Source organism: Salvelinus namaycush, chromosome 4 (genome assembly GCF_016432855.1).
Source record: "Salvelinus namaycush isolate Seneca chromosome 4, SaNama_1.0, whole genome shotgun sequence".
Lineage (NCBI taxonomy): Eukaryota > Metazoa > Chordata > Actinopteri > Salmoniformes > Salmonidae > Salvelinus > Salvelinus namaycush.
The window spans coordinates 51670494-51694080 of record NC_052310.1 but is presented as its reverse complement, the minus strand read 5'-3'; the positions used below and the strand labels follow the sequence as shown (position 1 = coordinate 51694080).

The window sequence follows — 23587 nt, the reverse complement described above, 5'->3', positions numbered from 1 at the left end:
GGAGGACGCATGGCTCTCGACCTTTGTCTCTCCTGAGTCCGTATCGGAGTTGCAGTGATGAGACAAGACTACAATTGGATGACATTGGGGAGAAAAAAGGGGTAAAAAATAAAAGAATGTGAAATGTCAGAATAATAGTAGAGAGAATGATTTATTTCATCTTTTATTTCTTTCATCACATTCCCAGTGGGTCAGAGGTATTTGGTAGCATTGCCTTTAAATTGTTTAACTTGGGTCAAACGTTTTGGGTAGCCTTCCACAAGCTTCCCACAATAAGTTGGGTGAATTTTGGCCCATTCCTCCTGATAGAGCTGGTGTAACTGAGTCAGGTTTGTAGGCCTCCTTGCTTGCACACGCTTTTTCAGTTCTGCCCAAACATTTTCTATAGGATTGAGGTCAGGGCTTTGTGATGGCCACTCCAATACCTTGACTTTGTTGTCCTTAAGCCATTTTGCCACACCTTTGGAAGTATGGTTGGGGTCATTTAGGCTGGGTTTCTGTACAGCACTTTGTGACATCAGCTGATGTAAGAAGGGCTTTATAAATACATTTGATTGATTGATTGTCCATTTGGAAGACCCATTTGCGACCAACCTATAACTTCCTGACTGATGTCTTGAGATGTTGCTTCAATATATCCAAAGAATTTTCCTGCCTCATGATGCCATCTATTTTGTGAAGTGCACCAGGCCCTTCTGCAGAAAAGCACCCCCACAACATGATGCTGCCACTCCCGTGCTTCACGGTTGGGATGGTGTTCTTTGGCTTGCAAGCCTCCCCCTTTTCCCTCCAAACATAACGATGGTCATTATGGCCAAGCAGTTCTATTTTTGTTTCATCAGACCAGAGGACATTTCTCCAAAAAGTATGATCTTTGTCCCCATGTGCAGTTGCATACCATAGTCTGGATTTTTTGTGGCGGTTTTGGAGCAAAGGCTTCTTCCTTGCTGAGCGGCCTTTCAGGTTATGTCGATATAGGACTCGTTTTACTGTGGATATAGATACTTTTGTACCTGTTGCCTCCAGCATCTTCAAGGTCCTTTGCTGTTGTTCTGGGATTGATTTGCACTTTTCGCACCAAAGTACGTTCATCTCTAGGAGACAGAACGCGTCTTCTTTCTGAGCGGTATGACGGCTGCGTGGTCCCATTGTGTTTATACTTGCATACTATTGTTTGTACAGATTAACATGGTACCTTCAGGTGTTTGGATTTGCTCCCAAGGATGAACCAGACTCAAAAAATTTTGGGGGGGTGATTTCTTTTGATTTTCCCATGATGTCAAGCAAAGTGGCATTTGAAGGTAGGCCTTGAAATACATCCACAGGTAGTGAGGAGGTAGTGGGCACACGTGGGTAACTAGGGGGCCCTGCCTTGATTGGGTAAATGATTCATAAAAATATATAAATTAACTGCATAATAAATAAATGTGACTGGTCAATTATGTGAGTCAGGGGGCCCAAGAGGCAAAAATATATTATTTAAATAAAATATCGACCCCAGGAGCCCGCTCTTATTGTTCAAAATACACCAGAGAGCTTAATTTCATACTCGTCGCCAAACCCACTGGCTCCAGGTCATCTACAAATCTTTGCTAGGTAAAGCGCCGCCTTATCTCAGTTCACTGGTCACCATAGCAGCACCCACCCGCAGCACATGCTCCAGCAGGTATATTTCACTGGTCACCCTAAAAGCCAATTCCTCCTTTGACCGCCTTCCATTCCAGTTCTCTGCTGCCAATGACTGGAACGAACTGCAAAAATCGCTGAAGCTGGAGACTCTTATCTCCCTCACTAACTTCAAGCACCAGCTGTCAGAGCAGCTCACAGATCATTGCACATGTACATAGCCCATCTGTAAATAGCCCATCCATCTACCTCATCCCCATACTGTATTTATGTATTTATTTTGCCCCTTTGCACCCCAGTATCTCTACTTGCACATTCATCTTCTGCACATACTGTACATCACTCCAGTGTTTAATTGCTATATCATAATTACCTCACAACTATGGCCTATTTTATTGCCTTACCTCCCTTATCTTACCTCATTTGCACACACTGTATATAGACTTTTTTTTCTCCTACTGTATTATTGACTGTATGTTTGTTTATTCCATGTGTAACTCTGTGTTGTATGTGTCGAACTGCTTTGCTTTATCTTGGCCAGGTCGCAGTTGTAAATGAGAATTGGTTCTCAACTAGCCTACCTGGTACAATAAAGGTGAAATAAAAATGATTTATCCACAAATGATCAATAGTTTATAAAAATAACTGTGGATTAAGATGTATCAGGTATCTGCCCAAATAAAGGAAACACCAACATTAAGTATCTTAAAAGGGTGTTGTGCCACCACAAGCTGCCAGAACAGCTTCAATACACCTTGGCATAGATTCCACAAGTGGACCTAAACCATGCCCGGAAAATGCACCCCACAGCATAACATGTTATTTGTATCCCTCATTTACTCAAGTATTTCCTTTATTTTGGTAATTACCACCAGTTGCCTACATTCGGGAAGGTCGCAATTTGGCCAGCATGCACCCAAATATACAGCTTTTGCATTGTGGACATAGACATAATCCATAGAAGGGTTTTGGAACCTCTTAGCCTGGCCATTGGACTATTAAACTCTGTGGTTACTATATCAATGGCTGCCAGTCCTGACTCGAATGGGAACTGCCATCTATCGATTATAATAAAACTGTAAGGTTGGTTGTGGCTGTCAATATACATTTACGGGAAAAACGTACAGTTTGGAAAGAAAATGCCAGCTGCTGAAAAGAGAAGACAAGTCTGTCTGTACAACCAATAGATTTGTTTTTCTCAAATTTTTATTTACATTTTTTTTCCAAACGGCAGCACTGTTTTTCAAAGTAGCTCATCTTGAGATAGGCTATTTCCAAGACACGCGCATCGGCCCTCACCGTGAGTAGTAGCCTATGGCTTCATCATTAGGTGAGTCAGTCGCCCACTGGAAATTGTATTTAGTAGCCTACTGTAACCTATATAAATATTTTTGCAATTTGTGTGGTATTAAAAAAAATACTCTGCCAATCTCTTCTATCATGTAAATTGTGTAGAATTGCATGAAATGCGTTTTTAAAAGCAAAAAAACATTTGTCGGACCCTGCTAAAAAATACTATCCATGTGTGGAAATCCTAAAAAAGCCTCTGCTCAACTGTAGCCTATGCCACGTCACATATGTTATTATGGCTTTATTATAAAGGGGCTTTTTCTTAAACAGTAAATTTACCACGCTTCAAATTGCATCTTGCGCACAGATTTGTTTACAGAAAGTTATGGCCCTGGTTTCAGTGTAATTGGTTGAGATGGTTGTTGGGATTGTTGTTCAGTTAAGGACTCCTTAAAGCAGACCCATATCTGTCCCTAAATTCCCCATTTGAAATGAGGAAGGCCCTCAATGTGATCACATGTAGAGAATGCCAACGCACAAACAGACACTCAAACACGCACCTTAGACGACACTTACTCACAGGAAATGTACTGTAGCTGAACCACATTGATGGGCTCATATGATAGACATGTTGGAGTAGTTTTTCATTTATATGCACATAAAATGCAGCAGGCAAACCCACGGCTGACAAATTTGTCTCCCTCCCCGTCCTCTCACCATGCTGAGTGCCATTCTATTATGTGTTCCTACTCAGCCAAGAGATGCAGGTGTTTTCCTGGTGATGTTTATTGACCTCATATAATAGATTTGATATGCTGGCCAGCTTTCTTATTCATGATGTATAAGGTGTAGTGTATGATTGTTGTGCAGAGGGACAGGAGTATAATAACAGAGTGTTTTAATAGTAGGCCTAATTGGGACAGTCCGTGTTGCAAATGGGACAACATTTCTTCATTCTCACCTATTTGGAGTTTGAATTAATTCTATACACTCTAGTGACTGAGGGAATAGGTGATAGTTAGTGTTAGCTATCGCTAGTCGGCTGTACCTCTTTTTCATCCTATAGCTTATTCTCCATCTTCTTTTTAAACAGTGACCCAACTGTGACCTATCCATCCCTCTCTCCACGTAGTAATTGCTGCTTTTCACTCTTTGCTAGGTTAACAGAGTCATCGGGTTCCCTCACCGATGGACCAATCAACTACAAGTACAAGACCAAGTGCACCTGGCTGATCGAGGGCTAGTAAGTAGCTCTTTCTCTCTTTCCTCCTCCCTCCTATCGCTATTCATACCCCCTTTTCTCTACATTCCGTACAGTATGAATTAATTCTTAGACTGATTGTCATTGTTCAATGGTCTTAGTGTTACATTCTTTGTCTAATGTAAAGAATCCTGGTCAGATGTGGGCAGTTGTAAAGATCTAGTTACCTCTGCAGCCCGTTTTAAACCATGTTCTATGTTCTGTCCTTCAGCCCAAACGCTGTGCTCAGGTTGCGCTTCAACCATTTTGCCACGGAATGTAGCTGGGACCACACGTACGTCTATGACGGAGACTCCATCTATGCACCTCTGGTCGCAGTATTCAGGTGTGTCATCATACTCTATGTAGATACATGTTTACTCTCTAGTATGCGGGTCACTGTGCATGCATGAACACCAAATACTGTATACCTCCAAAGCCTAATTTGTGCAGAACACATGCAGCTAAATAATACAGAGGATTGTAGAATCTACACATACTGCAACACCCACAGAAGGGATTCAGAATACTGGCTAGCTGAAGAGGAATTGTTCTCTCTCTGCAATATACTGTAGGTAACGAGTGGGTGTTATCCATGAATCAATTGATTCATATTCTACATTTAGCTTTTAGGTGTTCCTCCTCTCCAGTCTTTAGAAGCAATGTTCTCCACCCACCTAGCCACCCTCTCTCCCCCTTCCCTTTGAACAATAGGTCCACAATGTAATTCCTTCCACTTGGGGTCCTTCACCATCGACTCTCCCCTGGTCCATCAGTATTGGCTGTGTGGTCTTTGTGTTACGCCTAGGAGCCTGGGTGTGGTCCTCCCAGTGGGGACTCTGTCTGACTGCTGGTAAACAGATTAGAGTGGATTTCTCCACCCTCTCCAATAACCTTGATGTGGCTTTGCTGTGTGTACTGTGTGTGCTGTGCTGTTCAGGCCTGAGCTTGATCCTCCATGCGATAGAGGGATCGATCCCAAGGAGAGAAAGGAATCACTTTCTCCCAATGATGTAGCGAGGGAAGGGGGGGTTGTCATGGTGACAGCAATCCCAGCTCAGCAGTCAAGGGTGACTGGGTGATCATTTACCCAGCATGCTTTTGGAGCTTAGTATGCATTTGTGTTTTGTGTGTGTGTGTGTGAATACTCTATCATTAATGTATTTTTCTCTTCTTCTCCCACAGCGGTCTCGTTGTCCCGGAAACGAGAGGGAACGAGACTGTTCCGGAAGTGGTAGCCACCTCTGGATACGCACTGTTGCACTTTTTCAGTGACGCTGCCTACAACCTGACTGGATTCCACATCTCCTACTCGTGAGTGGCCCCAGCCAATAAACACACTTTACGTTTACAAAGTCCTCACCTCTACAGTACATCACCATTGGGGAAGTCTCTGACTCAGTAGCAGACAGTGGGATGATTAAGAGCCATGTCCCCATTAAATCGTCTTTCCTCTCTATGTGTTCCTGCACACATACAACCTCAGACCACATCCCATCCTCTCTAGGGTCTACAATGTCTGTCACAGGAGTAGCTGGGGAACACCATTACAGCTAAGGAGATAACACCCATTGACATACGAGAGACGTGTGTGTGTATGTGTGTGTGATTCTGAAAAAGTATTCATTGGGTTGCCTCACAAAGCAGCAGACTAGAGTCTAGCTCAGCCTCAAGGCCTCCAGCACAGACATACACCATGTGGCCATAAAGGTGTTGCCATAGCAATGCTGCTGTCACAGCCCGAAACATTATCATCCCCCTGTTGCTGAAAAGCCCATGCATTATCCTGAATCCTTGACTTCTGTCTCTCTGTCTACTGTACCTTCCCTTTTTCTCAATTATTTTGTCTGTATCTCTTTCGCACTTCTCTCTAATTCTCTCTTGATTCCTCTGTATCTCACTCTATCTGTTCTGCTCCCAGAAAAATAATGCTTCAGTGGATGTCAATCACCTCTGTTAATCAATCATTCTGTCAGCTATTTGTTTTTCCTCAATTATTACAATGATGACCTTTCCAAATGTACATCCCCATTCCTCCCATCTCTCTTTTCTGTGTCTGCAGGGTCAACTCGTGCCCCAATAACTGCTCAGGCCATGGGAAATGCAGCACAGGGAACTCCATCGCCAGCCGGGTGTACTGTGAGTGTGATAAGTACTGGAAGGGCGAGGCCTGTGACATCCCCTACTGCAGGAACAACTGTGGCAGCCCCGACCATGGCTACTGTGACCTCACTGGGGAGAAAAGCTGTGTCTGTAACGACAGCTGGCAAGGTGGGGCTAGGGCCATGGTTATTCTAATATTGTGTCAATGTTGTCACCATGGTGTGGTATCTTCATGGTGGTTTATAGGGTTCATTCATTCTTTCTTCAATGACAAAGGTAAGTTCTTTGTGTTCTTGTAGATTGAGTCACACGGCTATCTTCTGGCTGAAAAGAGAACTGTGAACATAGGCGCACACCTGACACCTGGTGTGTTCAGCAGACACTGTATGACAGTCTTTGTTTATATGAAGAGAATGGGGTCATGTTGACACGTTTTAGGATCCACGTGAGCTGTTGGATAATGTCCTACACTTTTTCGACAGTTTGACAGCTGGAGCCTTTTGATGTTGAGTATCCCATGCTCTAACAATCTAACCTTGAGGTGATGGTGGAAGACCATAGGTTTCTTCATTCTCTCTGAACTATAATCCATCCTCCTTATTCATACATGCTACACTAAATATAATACTTGCTATATATAGTCTACCACAGTATGAGTCATAATACCCAATAAACTTAGCGGTCAAACAGAAATGGTTCTAATTGTTTTTCCACCATTCATTTTATCCATCGTGGATTTTGGAAACACTTCAAATAAGAGTTGTGTTTCGTGTAGGCTTATCTTGGCGTGAAGTTTTGATAACCATGTAAATCTCTCTCGGACAAGGTGACTTTTATCAGTATATTCACCTCTATTTACCCCTCAAAAATGTAATGCTAATTAGCTGCTAATGTGGCTATCATACAGAATTACAAATGCCTGTCTCAAGCTTCACGTCACTCACCAGGGCCATGATGATCTGGACAAGACTGCCGAATCGAGGCAAAGGTAAGAATCTCTGGATTAACTATCTTATGTGAGCTACATTTTGTAATTAATAAATTGGCTAAAGTTGTTTAAATTGACAATTCTGTTAACTGTCTTGGGCAAGTTTGACATTGAAAATGCCTGTTATCTAGCTAGCTAGATCATGGTCAGCTAGTTAGCAACATTAGCCTGGCTAAATGGCTGCAGATTGTCTAGCCATTTTAAATGCATAAAAACGAGTTTAGCTTTCTTTAGCTAGACTGTTGGTTTATAAAAGCCATCTAGTTAACTAACTAGCTAACTTAGATGATGAAGCTAGGGCTAGGCGTTCTTGATGATAATGTGTGTTTGTGTCTATGGGTGAGGGGTGGGTAGCCTACTACTGAGGTCTATCCTAGCTATCTGTATTATTTAAGTCTGGCTTTTTGACAGGTTTCAGAGACGGACTGATTAGCATCCTCTCGTGTCAACAGTGTGCTTACTTTACTGCAGGAAAACATTGATATGTTAGCTGTTTCCCTCTGGACAGCAGATCATTAGTATAGCTAGTAGGCAAGGTTATGTAACCTTATTTAGTCCTACCTGCTATGGTGGGTTGTAAATTAATTGGTATTCACCCGTTTGTTTTTGAGGTAGAATTACTGTCATGTTATTGATGCCAAATTGCAAACCTTATTTGCACCTTCTCTATTCCAGAACCAATGGGTGTGCCTGAGTCTTATCACCTCTCAACTAGGTTAGCCGTTTCAACCTGGAACAGTATTCCAGGTTTATATTTAGCGCATGCTCCACTCTCAAGTTGAAGTTGAACTTGTTGACTGATGCCATGGCGGCTTCTGCTAAAAAGAAGGGAGCAGCTGCGAACCAGAAGACTGCATCCAGGGCAGCCCTGGTCCACACCTGCCCTGTTTGTCAGGTGAGTAGGATTGTTTTGTACTGTATGTGCCTTTTAGGTTCCTCTCCATGTGTAGACTATTGTACTGGCCTGTGTGAGACAGTCTTTCATGTGTAGTAGTTTGTTGTATCGTATTGCTTAGTTTATCATTTGTGTCAACTTTGAATTCAATCTAAGCCACAGATTGTTAACTTCCTCCATTTTGTACTTGACCTTTATAGAGGCAGACCCGAAGGCATTCAAGCAGCACTTTGAGAGCAAGCATTCCAAGTCTCCAATGCCCCCAGTACTGGTTGATGTGCAGGCCTATGTAACCACACACACTCAAATGGACCTACAGCTGAGGTAAGATAGTGTAAACCACCATGTTGTCAACTAAATGCTGTCCGCAATGCTTAAGTTGTATTGTCTATGGCTCAATTTGTGGAATTCTGTGATCACTCATTGTCTTTAATGTTGTGATTATCAGACACACGATGACCAGGATTTGAGTGCTGCAACTGAAACGGAATGACGTCAAGGGACACGCTGAGACCCTGAGTATGACAGGACATGGGGCGGATATTTGTGACAACGATTTAAAAGGGGTGCAGGCACACTAGCACCCCATTTGTATCTTTATTCCATGACCAATCTTCTCTCTAGCTACCCCTTATTCCACACTATGCCTTTTATGCCCCATGGTCCCTCAACTTTGGACACTTTGGAACTTTCCATCTTATCTCTATAAACGCAGCCTACCTTCACCCATTTTCCCTATGCTGCTTTCTTCACTTGTTGTTCCTCTGATTTGATAACATCTAGACTCAGTAACATGTTTAAAAGTTTTGTGGTGTACTGTTTTGCTACCCTTTTCTCCTGTGTAGTGCTGTCCTCCTGCTTTTCTGGGGTTCAGACTGAATGCAGTGGTAAATGTGCTGCTCACAAATGACAGCAGCAACATGGACCTGTTCAATTGACAAGAAGGGTGTTGATATAGCTGTGTTTAAAGATGGCTTCCTTGTTTTGAGTCTGTTAATTGTGTTTCTCCTTCTGCTGGAGTTGATCTAGTATTTTCTATAAAACCTGCATTACATTTGTCCATTTGTAACTCACCCATCACAATCACAATATGCTGTTTTATATTTTGTGCTGGTGTCAGCTAGAGATGACGTGCAGGAGTTTGCAGGGTTTTGTAGTCTTGTATGATGTCGACTTTGATGCTAATTAGCTTTTTCGAATCTGAGAGTAAATAGAGCTGAATATATTGATGAAAGTCACCTTGTCCGAGAGAGATTTACATGGTTATCAAAACATCACGCCAGGGTACGTCTACACGAAACACAACCCTTATTTGAAGTGTTTCTAAAATCCACAATGGATAAAATGAATGCTGGAAAAACAACTGGAACCATTTCCATGTTTGACCGCTAAGTTTTATGGGTATTATGACGCATCCACTGTGGGGCTCAATTGTCTGTTCACCAAGAGGAGATATCTTTATATTCCATGTCTGCCATCTAGTGGTAATGGAGGTTTTATTCTCACTCGAATACTGTATGATTTGGTGATGTATTCATACACATATTTACTCTACTTTGTTCATGTGTTTCATCTAACCTCATGACCAAAAACAGACATTGCTCTTAATGTCATAACCCTCTGAAGTCTTCAGTGGTGTTATGTGGACTGTGTCCATGTGCATCCCATAGGAAGTGCACCCCTATTGATAAAACTAACACAAATGTATGGTTGTATTGGACATGTGAGGCATGCACTTCTATGTTTCCGTTCCACTCTCTGGATGATCTGGATGATTCCGACTGTGTATCTCTCTTAGTTGGGCAGGATATCAACCCTGATAACATGGTCTTTAACCCATTAGATATTAATGAAGCCAAAAATAAATAGAATGATTGGGTTGATCCTGACAAAAATGTCCTGAATATTACCAGAAATAAGTCTATGACTTGTGGTTACTATAATGTTAAGCAATTTAACAACCTGTAAAGAGGACACGCGATTCTGACATTGGTAGTTTGTTTCATTGATATCCTTGTGTCTACCTTGGATTTGATTAATATTGAAGATAAATGTGTATATTGGGTGATTACAACATGAATGTATTTAAAAGTGAGAACCACTCACTGCATCTGATTTCAGCTATCTGTATCCCCTCATCTATGATCCCACGAGTGACCAGTTCATTTTCATTTTTATTGATCATATTTTTACAAATTATTTGAATAATGTGGCTAATACAGGTATACTTTATACTGACATTTCTGATCACTTTCCAATTTTACACCTCTCTTTGGCAGCTGGACATGAACAGACGGGAATGATTAATAACGTTAAATGTAAAATATTTAACAAAAGTCATTGTGAGCGTTTTAAGATGTTGATTGATGACATTTCATGTTTATAATCAGGCCGATGTAGAATCTGCTTACCTGACTTTTCTCACATCTTTCAACTCTGTATTTCACAACTGCTTTCCCTTAGTTAAACCATGTAAGAGAGCAGCAGAAGGGTTCTGGAAACCTTGGTTTACAACCAGTAAAAAAAAAATACTCAGTAAAAAAAACAAGTTGTATAAAAAGTTTCTCCTGAATTCTGCAAATTACAAAAAGTATAAGAACAAATTTCCTCACCTACTTCGGATGTCCCCCAAAATATATTTTACTAACAAATTCCAAGAGTCCTAAAATAATATAAAGTAATCTTGGAAAATCATCAATCAACTGTTGAATAAGAAAAATGCATCTACAGCTATCCCACCTCAATGTATTGTTGGAAATAAGATCTATAGTGATCCTGATGTTACTTCATGTGAAGTGAATAACATTTTTTGTGAATGTGGGTTCATCTCTGTCAAAGAAATTGAAAAAACTGATGAAAATCCCTTGGATTACATTAAGGGACATATCCCTTCTCTGCTTCAGTTTGATCCTCCTGATGTAATGGAGGTAATTGGTAACTTAAAGATATCAGCAGCAGGTCAAGATGAGATTGGTGCCTCTGGTGAAATCAGTGTCCTTCTTGATTACTGAACCTCAAAAGTATATCTTCACCAAATCTGGTATTGTTCCTAAAGATAAGAAAATTGCCAAAGTTATCCCCCGCTATAAATCTGAAGATTCAATAACTTTTACAAATTATCGCCCAATATCTGGACTACCATGTTTTTTTAAATCCTAGAAAAATTGGTATATAAGAGAATGTTCAAATATTTAATTCAACACTGTATTGAGCACCAATATGGTTTTTGTAAAAACTACTCCACAGATATGGCCCTTTTGCAACTTGTGGATAAAATCTGTACAGCCCATAACAACAATGAATACGCTCTTGACATTTAGATCTATCCAAATCGTTTGACACGGTTGATCATGAAATATGACTTTTTTAAATTGCATTATTACGTTTTTCATGAGTACACAGTACCTGTCAAAAGTTTGGACACACCTACTCATTCAAGGGTTTTTCTTTATTTGTACTATTTTCTACATTGTAGAATAATAGTGAAGACATCAACACTATGAAATAACACATGGAATCATGTAGTAACCAAAAAAGTGTTAAACAAATAAAAAAATATTTTATATTTGAGATTCTTCAAAGTAGCCACCCTTTATCTTGATGACAGCTTTGCACACTCGTGGCATTCTCTCTGCATTCTCCCATATCCACAGATATCCTCTCTGGAGATCGTAGAACCTTCCAGAAGAACAACCATCTCTGCAGCACTCCACCAATCAGGCCTTTATGGTAGAGTGGCCAAACGAAAGCCAGTCCGCTTAAAGTTTGCCAAAAGGCACCTAAAGGACTCACAGACCATGAGAAACAAGATTCTCTGGTCTGATTGAACTCTTTGGCTTGAATGCCAAACATCACGTCTGGAGGAAACCTGGCACCATCCCTATGGTGAAACATTGTGGTGGCAGCATCATGCTGTGGGGATGTTTTTCAGCGGCAGGGATTGGGAGACTAGTCAGGATAGAGGGAAAGATGAACGGAGCAAAATACATAGAGATCCTTGATGAAAACCTGCTACAGAGCGCTCAGGACCTCAGACTGGGGGTGAAGGTTCACCTTCTAACAGGACAACAACCTTAAGTACACAGCCAAGACAACGCAGGAGTGGCTTCGGGACAAGTCTCTGAATGTCCTTGAGGTGCCCAGCCAGAGCCCGGACCCAATCAAACATCTCTGGAGATACCTGAAAATAGCTGTGCAGCAACTCTCCCCATTCAACCCCACAGAGCTTTCGAGGATCTACAGAGAAGAATGGAAGAAACTCCCTAAATACAGGTGTGCCAAGCTTATAACGTCATATCCAAGAAGACTCGGCTGTAATCGCTGCCAAAGGTGCTTCAACAAAGTACTGAGTAAATGGTCTAAATACTTATGTAAATGTGATATTTCAGTTTTTAGTTTTTATACATTAGCAAAAATGTATAGTGACCTGTTTTTGCTTTGGCATTATTGGGTGTTGTGTGTAGATATTTGATGCATTTAAGAATAAGACTGTAACGTAACAAAATGTGGAAAAAGTCAAGGTGTCTGAATACTTTCCGAATGCTTCGTAGTTATGTTAATGATAGAGCACAATTTGTTCATACAAACGGCTGTGCATCTTACAAATGGCTGTGCATCTGTGGCGTACCACAGGGTTTGATAATTGGACCTTTGATATTCCTGATCTACTGTATATCAATGACCTAGCTACTGTGTCTTCTACCGTATCTCCCATTCTCTTTGCTGATGATACCAATTTGATTTTATCACACCATATTTCTATTCACCAATTAATGAAGCCAACTCAGTCATGAACACCTTTTCTGAATGGTTCCAGGTAAACAAATGATCTTTAAATGTAAAAAAATCAACCTTTTTTGCATTCACTCATGAGAATAAGATATTTTTAAATATTGTATAAAAAAAAGAGCCAGAATCTCAATTGGTGGGAATAAAATTTAACAATTCACATCCACTAGATTCCTCTGTTTTAGTTGACGAAAAGTTATCCTTGAAAGATCCTATTCAATTTGTCTGCAGCAAAGTGATGCTGTTGTTATCATCAGAAAGATTAGCGGTTTGGTTCATCAGGCTTGCTTCCTAACTCTATACTATAGCTTCATTTACCGATATCTCATTTACTGTAGTATTGCCTGGGCCAGTACATATGCCTCCTTCCTACACAAATTACTCATCATACAAAAGACTAGCCACCTCTCTAATTACCTGGCTCCATCTGCACCTTTTGTTGAAGAAACTCAATATCTTGTCTATTTGTGATGTTAATGTATGCCAATTATGCACTTTCATCTACTTTCATGTACAAATACTCATACTTCCCAGACAGTTTACCTAAACCCTTCAATTGATTCTTCCAGGTTAATTCTGAAATCCATCTATTTGACACAAGACACTGCGATAACCTTCAGCCTCCCCACTGGCGCACCTCACATAGTCAATTCTCTAACAGATACAGAGGTACCATACTCTGGGATTCTTATCTTTACCTTGCCAAAACCTCATCATCCCTCAATAACTTCAAGCGAAGACTGGGGGTCAGCCTGGTGAACCAAACTACCCAATAATCCCCTACCATGTATCCTATCTCTCTCTTTCTCACACACTCAATCAATCAAAACATGGTATACTGAGTATATAATATACAATTATAATTAATATGCTTTGTTTAACTGATTGAACAAACTTTTGTACATTTACTTGTGGTATGGTTCATCACAAGCCTTTTGGGCTTACAACCTCACCTGCACAATTTTTTTTATTTGTATGGTCTGTACTGTTTTGTCTTTCACTTATTTGCTTTGGTGCAAATAATTACAACATACAACATAATACTTCATCCTTACAGTAGAACCAACCAAGCACCTCTCAATGAGACAGAGCTGGTGCCACTTCTATTTTATGAGTTGCTGGTCATTGATTATATCACACTAATGAGGTTTTCTCCACTGATGTATTGGGTTAGACAGCGTGCTGGCCCATAGACCTGATCACAACCACCCATTCCACTGTCTGTCCCCCACTCTAATAGAGGCCAACAGAGGCCAATATCATCGGGTCCTTCTCATAATTGGGTTTGATGAATCAGTCCCTCCCTCCTGATTAAAACCCCTAATGGTTCTGCCACCAGTTGGCCTCTGGGTGGTGGGGTCCTGTTATCATGTGAGCTCTTCACCATCATGGCCGACCTCCCTCATGACATAGGCTGTGTTATCAGGCCCTTCACCAGATGATGGTGCTGTGGTACCACTTTGGTTGTCAGCTGTATTGAAGTGTTTTTGATGAGTCTTTTGCTACAAACACACCTCATGTATTTGTAGGTATTTGTCATGTGTTTGAGTCATGTGTTGTCGTCCTCTCCAGGCCCAGACTGTGCTCTGTCAGTACCATCCACAGAGTCTTATTGGGTGATGCCTAATGTCAAGCCCTTCGGACAGTCTCTGGGCAGGGCCTCCCATAAGACTGTGGTCCACGGGAAACTCATGTGGGTCGTTGGAGGATACACCTTCAACTACAGCTCCTTCCACATGGTGCTCAAGTAAGGCACTGACTGAAGAGAGGCCTGGAACGTCTGTCTGTCTGTCTGTCTGTCTGTCTGTCTGTCTGTCTGTCTGTCTGTCTGTCTGTCTGTCTGTCTGTCTGTCTGTCTGTCTGTCTGTCTGTCTGTCTGTCTGTCTGTCTGTCTGTCTGTCTGTCTGTCTGTCTGTCTGTCTGTCTGTCTGTGTCTCTGTCTGTCTGTGTCTCTGTCTGTCTGTCTGTCTGTCTGTGTGCCTTTCTCTTCATCTCTCTCTGTGTCTATTTACCTCCTATATATTTGTCTCTCTCCTTCCTGTCTTTTGCTCCAAACTCTGTCTCTCTCTCCTCTCGACTACTTCATCTCTCTTTGTCTCCCTTTACATGTAATATCTCTGTATCACTAACTTCTCCCTCCACTCTCTCTATCTATCTATTTGTTGAATGTTCCCACGCCTGACTCTTTTTTTCCTCTCTGCAGTTATAATATGGAGAGCAGCACTTGGGATGTGGTGCCAATCAATAGTGGTCCTCTGCAGAGATATGGCCATTCTCTGGCTCTCTACCAGGTAAAGCAGCTAATGGTCACAGCCCACTATCAGGGTGGATGTGTTCCTTCCATCTAGCTTTCTGTCATCAACTGGTACCATACATCTATATACTGTAGGGTTCTCTCTCTGACTCTTTATGTTTCTCTGGGGTTTTCTCTCCTTCACACATAAACTGTGTACATTTTATATAGGGTTCTCTCTCTCTCTCTCTCTCTGTGTGTTGGGTGAGGGAGCTAAGAGGATTGCCTCCCTGGGTCTGAGTAGAGATAACATTGCAGTAAGATTTATGTGGGGACCTCGGGGTTTGTCAGAGAGCAGAAGGGCTGCAGGATTTGCTTCGGCTAACTGACACTTTGTCTCACTAGGGGAAACAAGCATGACCACGTTTAAAAGGCCTGCTCTGCCTCTTCTCCTCTTGAAACTATAGGAGTCTGTCTGAATGACCCTCCCTGGTAAATAGAAAGGCTGCCTCTGGCATGTATGTGTGACATTAAACTCTTCCTTTACTACTAAACTTGATTTTATATTTGATGTCTTACTATGATTGCTGACTTAAGGCGATTCAGCTTTGCTTACGTGAGTTGATTGGAAGTAGTATTTACAGTTCAAAGGTTATGGCTAGAAAGGCTGATAAGTTTATTTTGGAACGACATTACTTGCAGTTTAGAATGCTTTAAAATGGTACCTCCAAGGAAGACCTCACAAATTGTTTTGTTGTTAAAAAAAACTGCACATGCTAAAGGTTCCACATACTAACATACTTCCACTTACTGGTTTTAGAACTAGCCTAAGCTGCAGTCTGTGTTTGGGACAGAGGTTGATATTTTTATTGTAGAGTAAAACAGCCATGAGTTCAGACAGAGGAAGATGCGAAGCGAGAGAGATAACTGGGCCCAAAATCTGTCTTCTCCAGCAAGTGGCATTCTTTCATTTTTTTCCGCTTACCAAGCGTGGAATTTTTGTATGGAGGTCAATGAGAAGACATGTTATGGCTTATTTGATTGAATAGAAGTTACGTACTGATTATGTTGTTACGAGTTTGCTGATATAAGTAGGAATGGACTAAATATATTTGTGTGTTCACCCATCTACACACAATGCCCCATCATGGAAAAGTGAGAACATGTTTTTAGACATTTTTGAAAATGTATTGGGAAAAAACAATATAAATATCTCATTGACATAAGTATCCCTGGGTCAATCATTTGTTGAATCACCTTTGGTTGCAATTACAGCTGTGAGTCTTTCCACACCTGGATTGTGCAACATTTGCCCATTATTCTTTAAAAGCAACTCCAGTAAAGATTTGGCCTTTTGTTTTAGGTTATTAACCTGCTGAAAGGTGAATTAATCTCCCAGTGTCTGGTGGAAAGCATACTTTTTATTCTGTCACTCTGTCAATTAGGTTAGTATTGTGGAGTAACTACAATGTTGTTGATTCATCCTCAGTTTTCTCCTATCACAGCCAATAAACTCTGTAACTGTTTTAAAGTCACCATTGGCCTCATGGTGAAATCCCTGAGCGGTTTCCTTCCTCTCCAGCAACTGAGTTAGGAAGGACGTCTGTATCTTTGTAGTGACTGGGTGTATTGATACACCATCCAAAGTCTAATGAATAACTTCACCATGCTCAAAGGGATATTCATTGTCTGTTTTTTGTTGTTGTTTTTTTACTAATCTACCAATATGTGCCCTTCTTTGCAAGGCATTGGAAAGCCTACCTGGTCTTTGTGGTTGAATCTGTGTTTGAAATTCACTGCTCGACTGAGGTACCTTACAGATAATTGTACACTCAGAGGCCAGTTTATTAGGTACAACAACCCGTTCACAAAATTGGATCGCTCCTATAGACAGTGAGTCACATGGCCGTGACTTGTTATATAAAGCAGGCAGATGGGCATCGAGGCTTTCAGTTACTGTTCGATTGAACATTAGAATAGGCTAAATGAGTGGCACCTGAGCGTGGTATGACTAGGGCTATCGCGGTGACCGTATTATCGCCACACCGGCAGTCACGAGTCATGACCGCAGTCAAATTCTCTGTGACCATTGGTCACGGTAATCCTATCCAAAACTGTGCAAATGAATGGCGCTGATGGGTAGACTACCAAACTTGCTAACGGCCCCCGCTAATGGCCTGGTACTCAGTGCTCTCTGGTATTAGAATAATATGAATGATGAGGACAAATGGTGATGGGAGTTAGAGCTCCCATTCCAAAAGGTACACAGGAAAGCCCCGTACCCAATATGCATGAATTCATTTTTAAAACCCCTTTTGAAAGTACCTAAAGAACAACCGGTCGGATCCCCGTGAGGGAAGAGCTGAAAAGCCAATTGATTTTGCTACTTTATTAAATTGGAGCCAGAAAGAGAGAGTGAGAGAGAGAGGCACAGAGGGAGCATCTGTAGGTTATTAGGGAGTGGAGGCATAGCGGTGTCGGTGTGTACCTGTTGGCTTTATTTACAAATACATAAATAATGGATACTATTCTGATAGTGTAGGCTATATTACATTGATTTATAAGACTTTTTTAAATGTAGATGTGCCGAAGCCGCACATCATCAGCTTATATAGAAGTCCGGAGATGATAAACATGTTGATGTTAATTAACGGTCAATTACCATGAGACCGGCAGTCATTTGCGTGACAATTACCAGCTGACAAAATGTCATGACTGCCTCACCGTAGGTATGATTGTTGGTGCCAGGCACGCCGTATCCAGTAGCTCAGAAACGGCTGCCTCACAAATGATCGAAATAACAGGCTACTTTGACACTGACAAACTAAGAATCTGAGATCAATAAAAACGACCTTGTCTTGAATCCATCAATAGCCTAGGCCCAGGTGTGCGGAGACACACATATTATAGTCCTAGAAAAGCTTTCCGGGTTCACTGACTCACCCAACGGTGCGCAGCCCACTCACCGGCGATGGCCGATGCGCTCATGCCAAAAGCTTCTCTCTCTCGTTTTACTTTGTAAAACAATGCTGTTCGCTCAATAGGCCTATTTGGAAGTTGATAACTTGGTAGTCTACAGACAGATTAGTCTTCCTGTTTTCCCGCAAATGTATTTGAAATATTGTACTGTAATGGGCAAATATTGTACAATCCAGGTGTGCAAATCTCTTACCCAAAATCACCGTCAAAGTATTGACTCTGTTGTGAATACTATTTCTGGATTTGTGCAAACATTTCTAAAAGCATATTTTCACTTTATCATTATTGGTTATTGTGTGTAGATGGTTGAGAAAGAACATATATTTGATCCATTTTGAATTCAGGCTGTAACACAACATTTGGAATATGTAAAGGGGTATGACTACTTCTTGAAAGCTAGCTTCTTGAAAGCTATGTGTGTGAGTGTGTGCATGCATGTGTGGACAGTCATGGCTGTGTGCCCACTTTTTCACCATACCCCTATCTTTCACATGTTCCATTTATGTGCTTGCTTTGAACACACTTAGCCCATCAAGTGTTCCTTTACTAGTCACAATGGTGTACCTGCACCACTGGTGTCTCCAGGTGTCAATTCAACAAAAACAGAAAACTTTCCGGGAAACGGAGGAAACGTCTCTATATTAGACATTATGGCAGTAGAGGCGTATTTAGTTGTACGTGTCTAACTCCCTCCTCCGTTATATCCCCTCTCCACTCTATTCATTTCCTCTGTGGGTGTGAAGAGCCCTGTTTGACTGCTGTTCTTCAGCCACCGGCTCCACATACGGAAAGGAGCAATCCACAATTAGCATATAAATGGACACCTACATTAAAGAGATTTTAAATGTAATCCTTATGCTGAGCTAGTGCAGCACAGAAATCAAGCCATCAAACCTGGAGTCTAGAGACAGGAACATGAGAAAATAGACTTTCAGAGTCAGGGAGAAGAGCATGTGTGGGAGTGACCATGCATGTTGTTGTTTATACATACATACACACACCACACAAACGCGCACACACACACACACCCCTACTCTCTCCCCTCCATACACACCATCCCCCTCACGTCTATAATTCAAGTGTCCTCCATCTACCCTGAAATATGTAATTCTTTTCTATCTCCCCTCTAAGGATTGAGAGATTACCGTAAGCATCTGTCGCTGCTAGGAATATAGGCCGTCGCTCTTGCCCATTATCGATTTTATAATACCGACCGAAGCAATAGCTGGTCATTACGCGTGCATTCAGATCATATCGTTTATATAACATCCCCTGCTTGGCATTCACATTTTGTATTCACAAATAAAAAATGTCACCTTCAATAAAAGTCCCCACTGTCGGAAATCGAGCTTCCGAGGGAGGCGTGGTAGAAACAGAAGTGTGGGGGTTGCTGCTCAGCTCGTGATGCAGTGGTTAAACCCCCCTCATACTAATTGTGTGTTGGAGTGTGTGTTTGGCTGTGTGTTTTGTGCACTCCTCTTCCTCCCCCCCTGCTTCTACTACAGGACTCAGACCATGCGTGTGTGAGAGAATAATCTCTCCTGGACAGAGGCATGTAAAATGAATGGTATTAGTCTCTGTCAACAGGCTGTGGGAATGCGACGACTAACGAGGAACTTTGTTCCGGTACGCTGATTCTTCGGCACTGATCATTTGGACAAATCACGATTTCGCAGGTGCTCGCATCTTTCGAGTTTCGGAAGGGGAGGGGACGTTTGGCTCATAGACTAGCCTGAAACTTGCATAGTATCTTTCTCCTCACATCTCTCCCCAGAACTTACTTAAGCATTTTACGCAATTAGGCAAGATTTTAGTTCTGGGTTTCCGAGATTAGTGAAACGTGATTCAGGTGGGTGCTGCAGTGCGTGCTGAGGTCATTTAGAAGTAAGAGAGATGCAGATTTCCTTGACAGAAAATACATTGAGGCGCTTAAGGCTGTTTGGTTCCCTGGTGGGATGTGTTTGTGGCCAGGGATACGGTATAATTGGTCCCGTGCTGTGTAGCAACACAGTGTGTCACCTGTGCTAGGATGTTCCCTTCTTTGTTTCTGTAAGGGTGGAGCTCCTCTAGGTTGACTGTACCGTACACTATGTTGCTTTATATTTAGGAAATGGAGAGTTGCAGTAGAGTAGTAGTCTGCACTGTAAAAACAGGATGCCATAGCATGTATGACTGTATTGCTATCTTAGATCACTGCAATGGCTGTAGTAGGTTTTTAGTAGCATATACTCTAAAAGGCTTTATGCAACTATCAGGTTAAGGTAGTTGATTGTTACCTGTAGTATCAGGTGATTCAGTGGTTGACTGCAGTGTAAGGCTATAGCAGCAGTCTTTCTTATTGATTGTTGGTGTTCACGGTGCAACGTAGCTATACCGTGTGTGTGTGGGGGGGGGAGGGCAGTCGTGATAGAAATCCCTTTAATCTAGTCTGTCTTTACAAATATAAACACAATCTCTAACACATATTCTCTGTCATCTCATGTCTCTGATGTTTGCCCCCCTCCTCAGGACGACATCTACATGTATGGGGGGAAGCTGGAGGCCGGTTCAGGCAACGTGACAGATGAGCTGTGGGTCTTTAACATCCCTAGTCGAACTTGGTCCCTGAGGACCCCGAGCAGCCTGGTCCAGGGACAGCCCTACGCCGTGGAGGGACACTCCGCCCACCTGACTGAGCTGACCAATGGGGACCTGGTGATGGTGGTCATCTTCGGCTACTCACCCGTCTACAGCTACATCAGCAAAGTGCAGGAGTACAACATCAGTAGGTCCAAGAATGGAGAGATGGATGTATGGATGGATGAATCAAATGAACGAGTGAATGAAGTCTGTCCAGCCACATACTGTCTCCCTCCATCTATCCATCTATCCATCCATTGATCTCTCTTGTCTGTCTTCTTAACCAATTGATTTGTCTCAGTCTGACGTTAATCAATCAGTCCACTAGCCCACTGCTGAGTCCACCCTCCATTAGCCTACTATATATCTGAGCCAAGAGAATCAGAGAATTGGGTTGTTAAGTGGGGTTAACAGCCATGATGAATAATCCCCATGAATGATTTCAGATTTACATCCCACATGTACCCGATGGCAGATTTCGGAGCGTTCCAAAATAGGCAAGGAGACAGCAACATCCTCAGATGACCTCAACAACGTTGTATTCATTTCATGGTGCTCAACGATTAATACATTGTTGTTGGGGTCATCTTTGGGTGTTGCTGTCACTCATCTATTTATGGAAGGCTCAGGATCTTTAATGTTTACCCAGATAACTCTCTTTTCCCATTAAAAAAACTTTTGTAGCACCATTACCTGCATATTAATCTGTGGCAGTCTTATTCTTATGATGGTAAGTACACTTACTGTCTATATACAGACACGTATACACCCACAGTATCTTTAACTTTATCTTTTTTTGTAAGATTTAATTAGATATTTTATTAACAATACACAACATACACATACAAATGACAACATCATACAAACATCAACTACATCACACCTGCCCAGACCCACTAGCACACACCCCCATCTCCAGCGTGCGCATCACTTTCCTCCACAACGGAACCATTTTGTTTTTCTCCGTAGCCCATGCACTTTCAATATTTAAATAATAAATCATTCGATTTTTGTTCCATTGTGCTAATGATGGCGGATGATTGATTTCCAAGTTTTTATTATACGTTTTTTCAAGACGATTGATAAGTAGAGAATCGTCTAACCAATCGGGTGTCTCACTACACCCCCGTATGCCATGTCTCCAAATACTTAGACAGACGGATTAAACGTATGTTGACATTGTAACTACTTCTGACAACCAACTTTCTAGCTCCGCCCACAACTTCCGGACTTTATAGCATTCCCAGAAAGCATGGATTATTGAGTCGTTATTAGTTTTACACTTTTAAGACATGACTCTGCTGTTGTGCTGTAGAATTTGTGAATGTTGTCTCTTGTATAATAAATTATATACATTAGCTTATAGTGGATTAAGCTTACATTTCCGTTAACTGTAATTTTGTTAGTTATGCTCAAACTTTCCCTCCATCGTGTGCCAGCATCAGTTATTTTTAAGTCTTGGTTAGTTTATATTAGTTTATATTATTTTCTAAGAGATTGTCAGTTGGATATGCCCTCTGCAAGGTTTTGTAGTTCTTCCCTATCATATGAACATCCTTTTCTGACTCAAATAAGGTTATCCTCTTGACTGCATTAGAGTCAAGGTCCTTTGACCAGAGCTAGTGACCACTGTGGAACGCCTAGGTTTTCATACCAGCAGATGGCGCTAAGCTACAGTGTTTTGAGGAGTAACAATCAGGTGAACGCCTGCATTACAAAGCATTTCAGCCTATAGGAGACTCAAAGGCTGGACTGGGCTCACTGCAGCCCCGTCTAGTCACATTAAAGCCTGTGGAGAGAGTTTAAGAGGGAGGGAGGGGACATCCAATAGCACACAAAAAACACCTGATGGCTCTCTGGTCATTAAGAGGAGGTGGCACCTAGGCAAGACCTTCTAGGAGAAGACGATAATTAATGTGCCTGAGTTCTACTGGAAACTCACGTTATTACCTCCCTCTCTCCCTGCCCCTCATCTCTCTCCCCTCCCCTCACCTCTCCCTCCCTCATATATCTCTCCCCTATCCCTCCCTCTCCATCTCAAACTAGTCCCCCCCCTCTCTCAAACAGTTTTTTCCTATAATTAGTTTTATTTAGAGCACTATGGATATTGTGATATTTCATCAAATTTAGAGAGTTGAGTGTCACCATTTAGAAAATTGAGTCTACCTTTTAGGTGACTTACTATGAGTGAAAGGAAGAAGGAAATAGTTTGTACAAAAGAGCTCACCTGACAAACTGTCAGTAAACTGACCTCCCCCCATTATCTACTTTTCACTTTCTCTATTTCCCTTCACTTGTGGGAGTTGGGAGGTCTGCTTCTCGGTGTATCACATGCTCCGTGGCCTCCCCCTCTCTCCAGCTCTCCCTCCATCTGTCACAAGGGGACTTGAAGTACATGGTGGAGCAGCCTGCTGGCTTGGTCTGGCTCCCAGAGTCAGCCTTTTACACACACTCTCATTTGACACACCCAGGCACGCACACTCACGAGCATGGACGCTTATTATACCGTATGTCTCAAAGCTGATCCAATCATGTTTGCCCACTCACACTAAGATGCACTTCTCTTCTTCCTCTCTGTCACACAGGGACAAACTCCTGGCAGGTCCCTGAGACCAACGGGGCCATCGTCCAGGGTGGCTATGGCCACAGCAGTGTGTATGACAGCTCCGGCAGGTGTGTGTACATCCACGGGGGCTACAAGGCCCTGCCTGCCAACAAGTATGGCCTGGTGGACGAGCTGTATCGCTATGAGGTGCAGACCCGGACCTGGTGAGTGCTATTAGGTTAGCAGAAAGTGTCTGTCTGTCTGTCAGCCTGTCTGCCTGA

General features: G+C 42.0%; 1 protein-coding gene across 1 annotated transcript in view; it reads left to right on the top strand.

Annotated features, from left to right (window-relative positions):
- Window positions 1-23587, top strand: part of LOC120045915 (attractin-like protein 1) — a 176292-nt gene that overhangs the window by 72284 nt on the left and 80421 nt on the right. Inside the window, exons 2-9 of the mRNA XM_038990841.1 lie at window positions 4076-4159; window positions 4389-4502; window positions 5342-5470; window positions 6219-6427; window positions 14503-14677; window positions 15134-15221; window positions 20651-20906; window positions 23347-23530. Of these exons, the coding sequence (XP_038846769.1) occupies window positions 4076-4159; window positions 4389-4502; window positions 5342-5470; window positions 6219-6427; window positions 14503-14677; window positions 15134-15221; window positions 20651-20906; window positions 23347-23530 (1239 nt within the window). The remainder of the gene's footprint in view (window positions 1-4075; window positions 4160-4388; window positions 4503-5341; window positions 5471-6218; window positions 6428-14502; window positions 14678-15133; window positions 15222-20650; window positions 20907-23346; window positions 23531-23587) is intronic.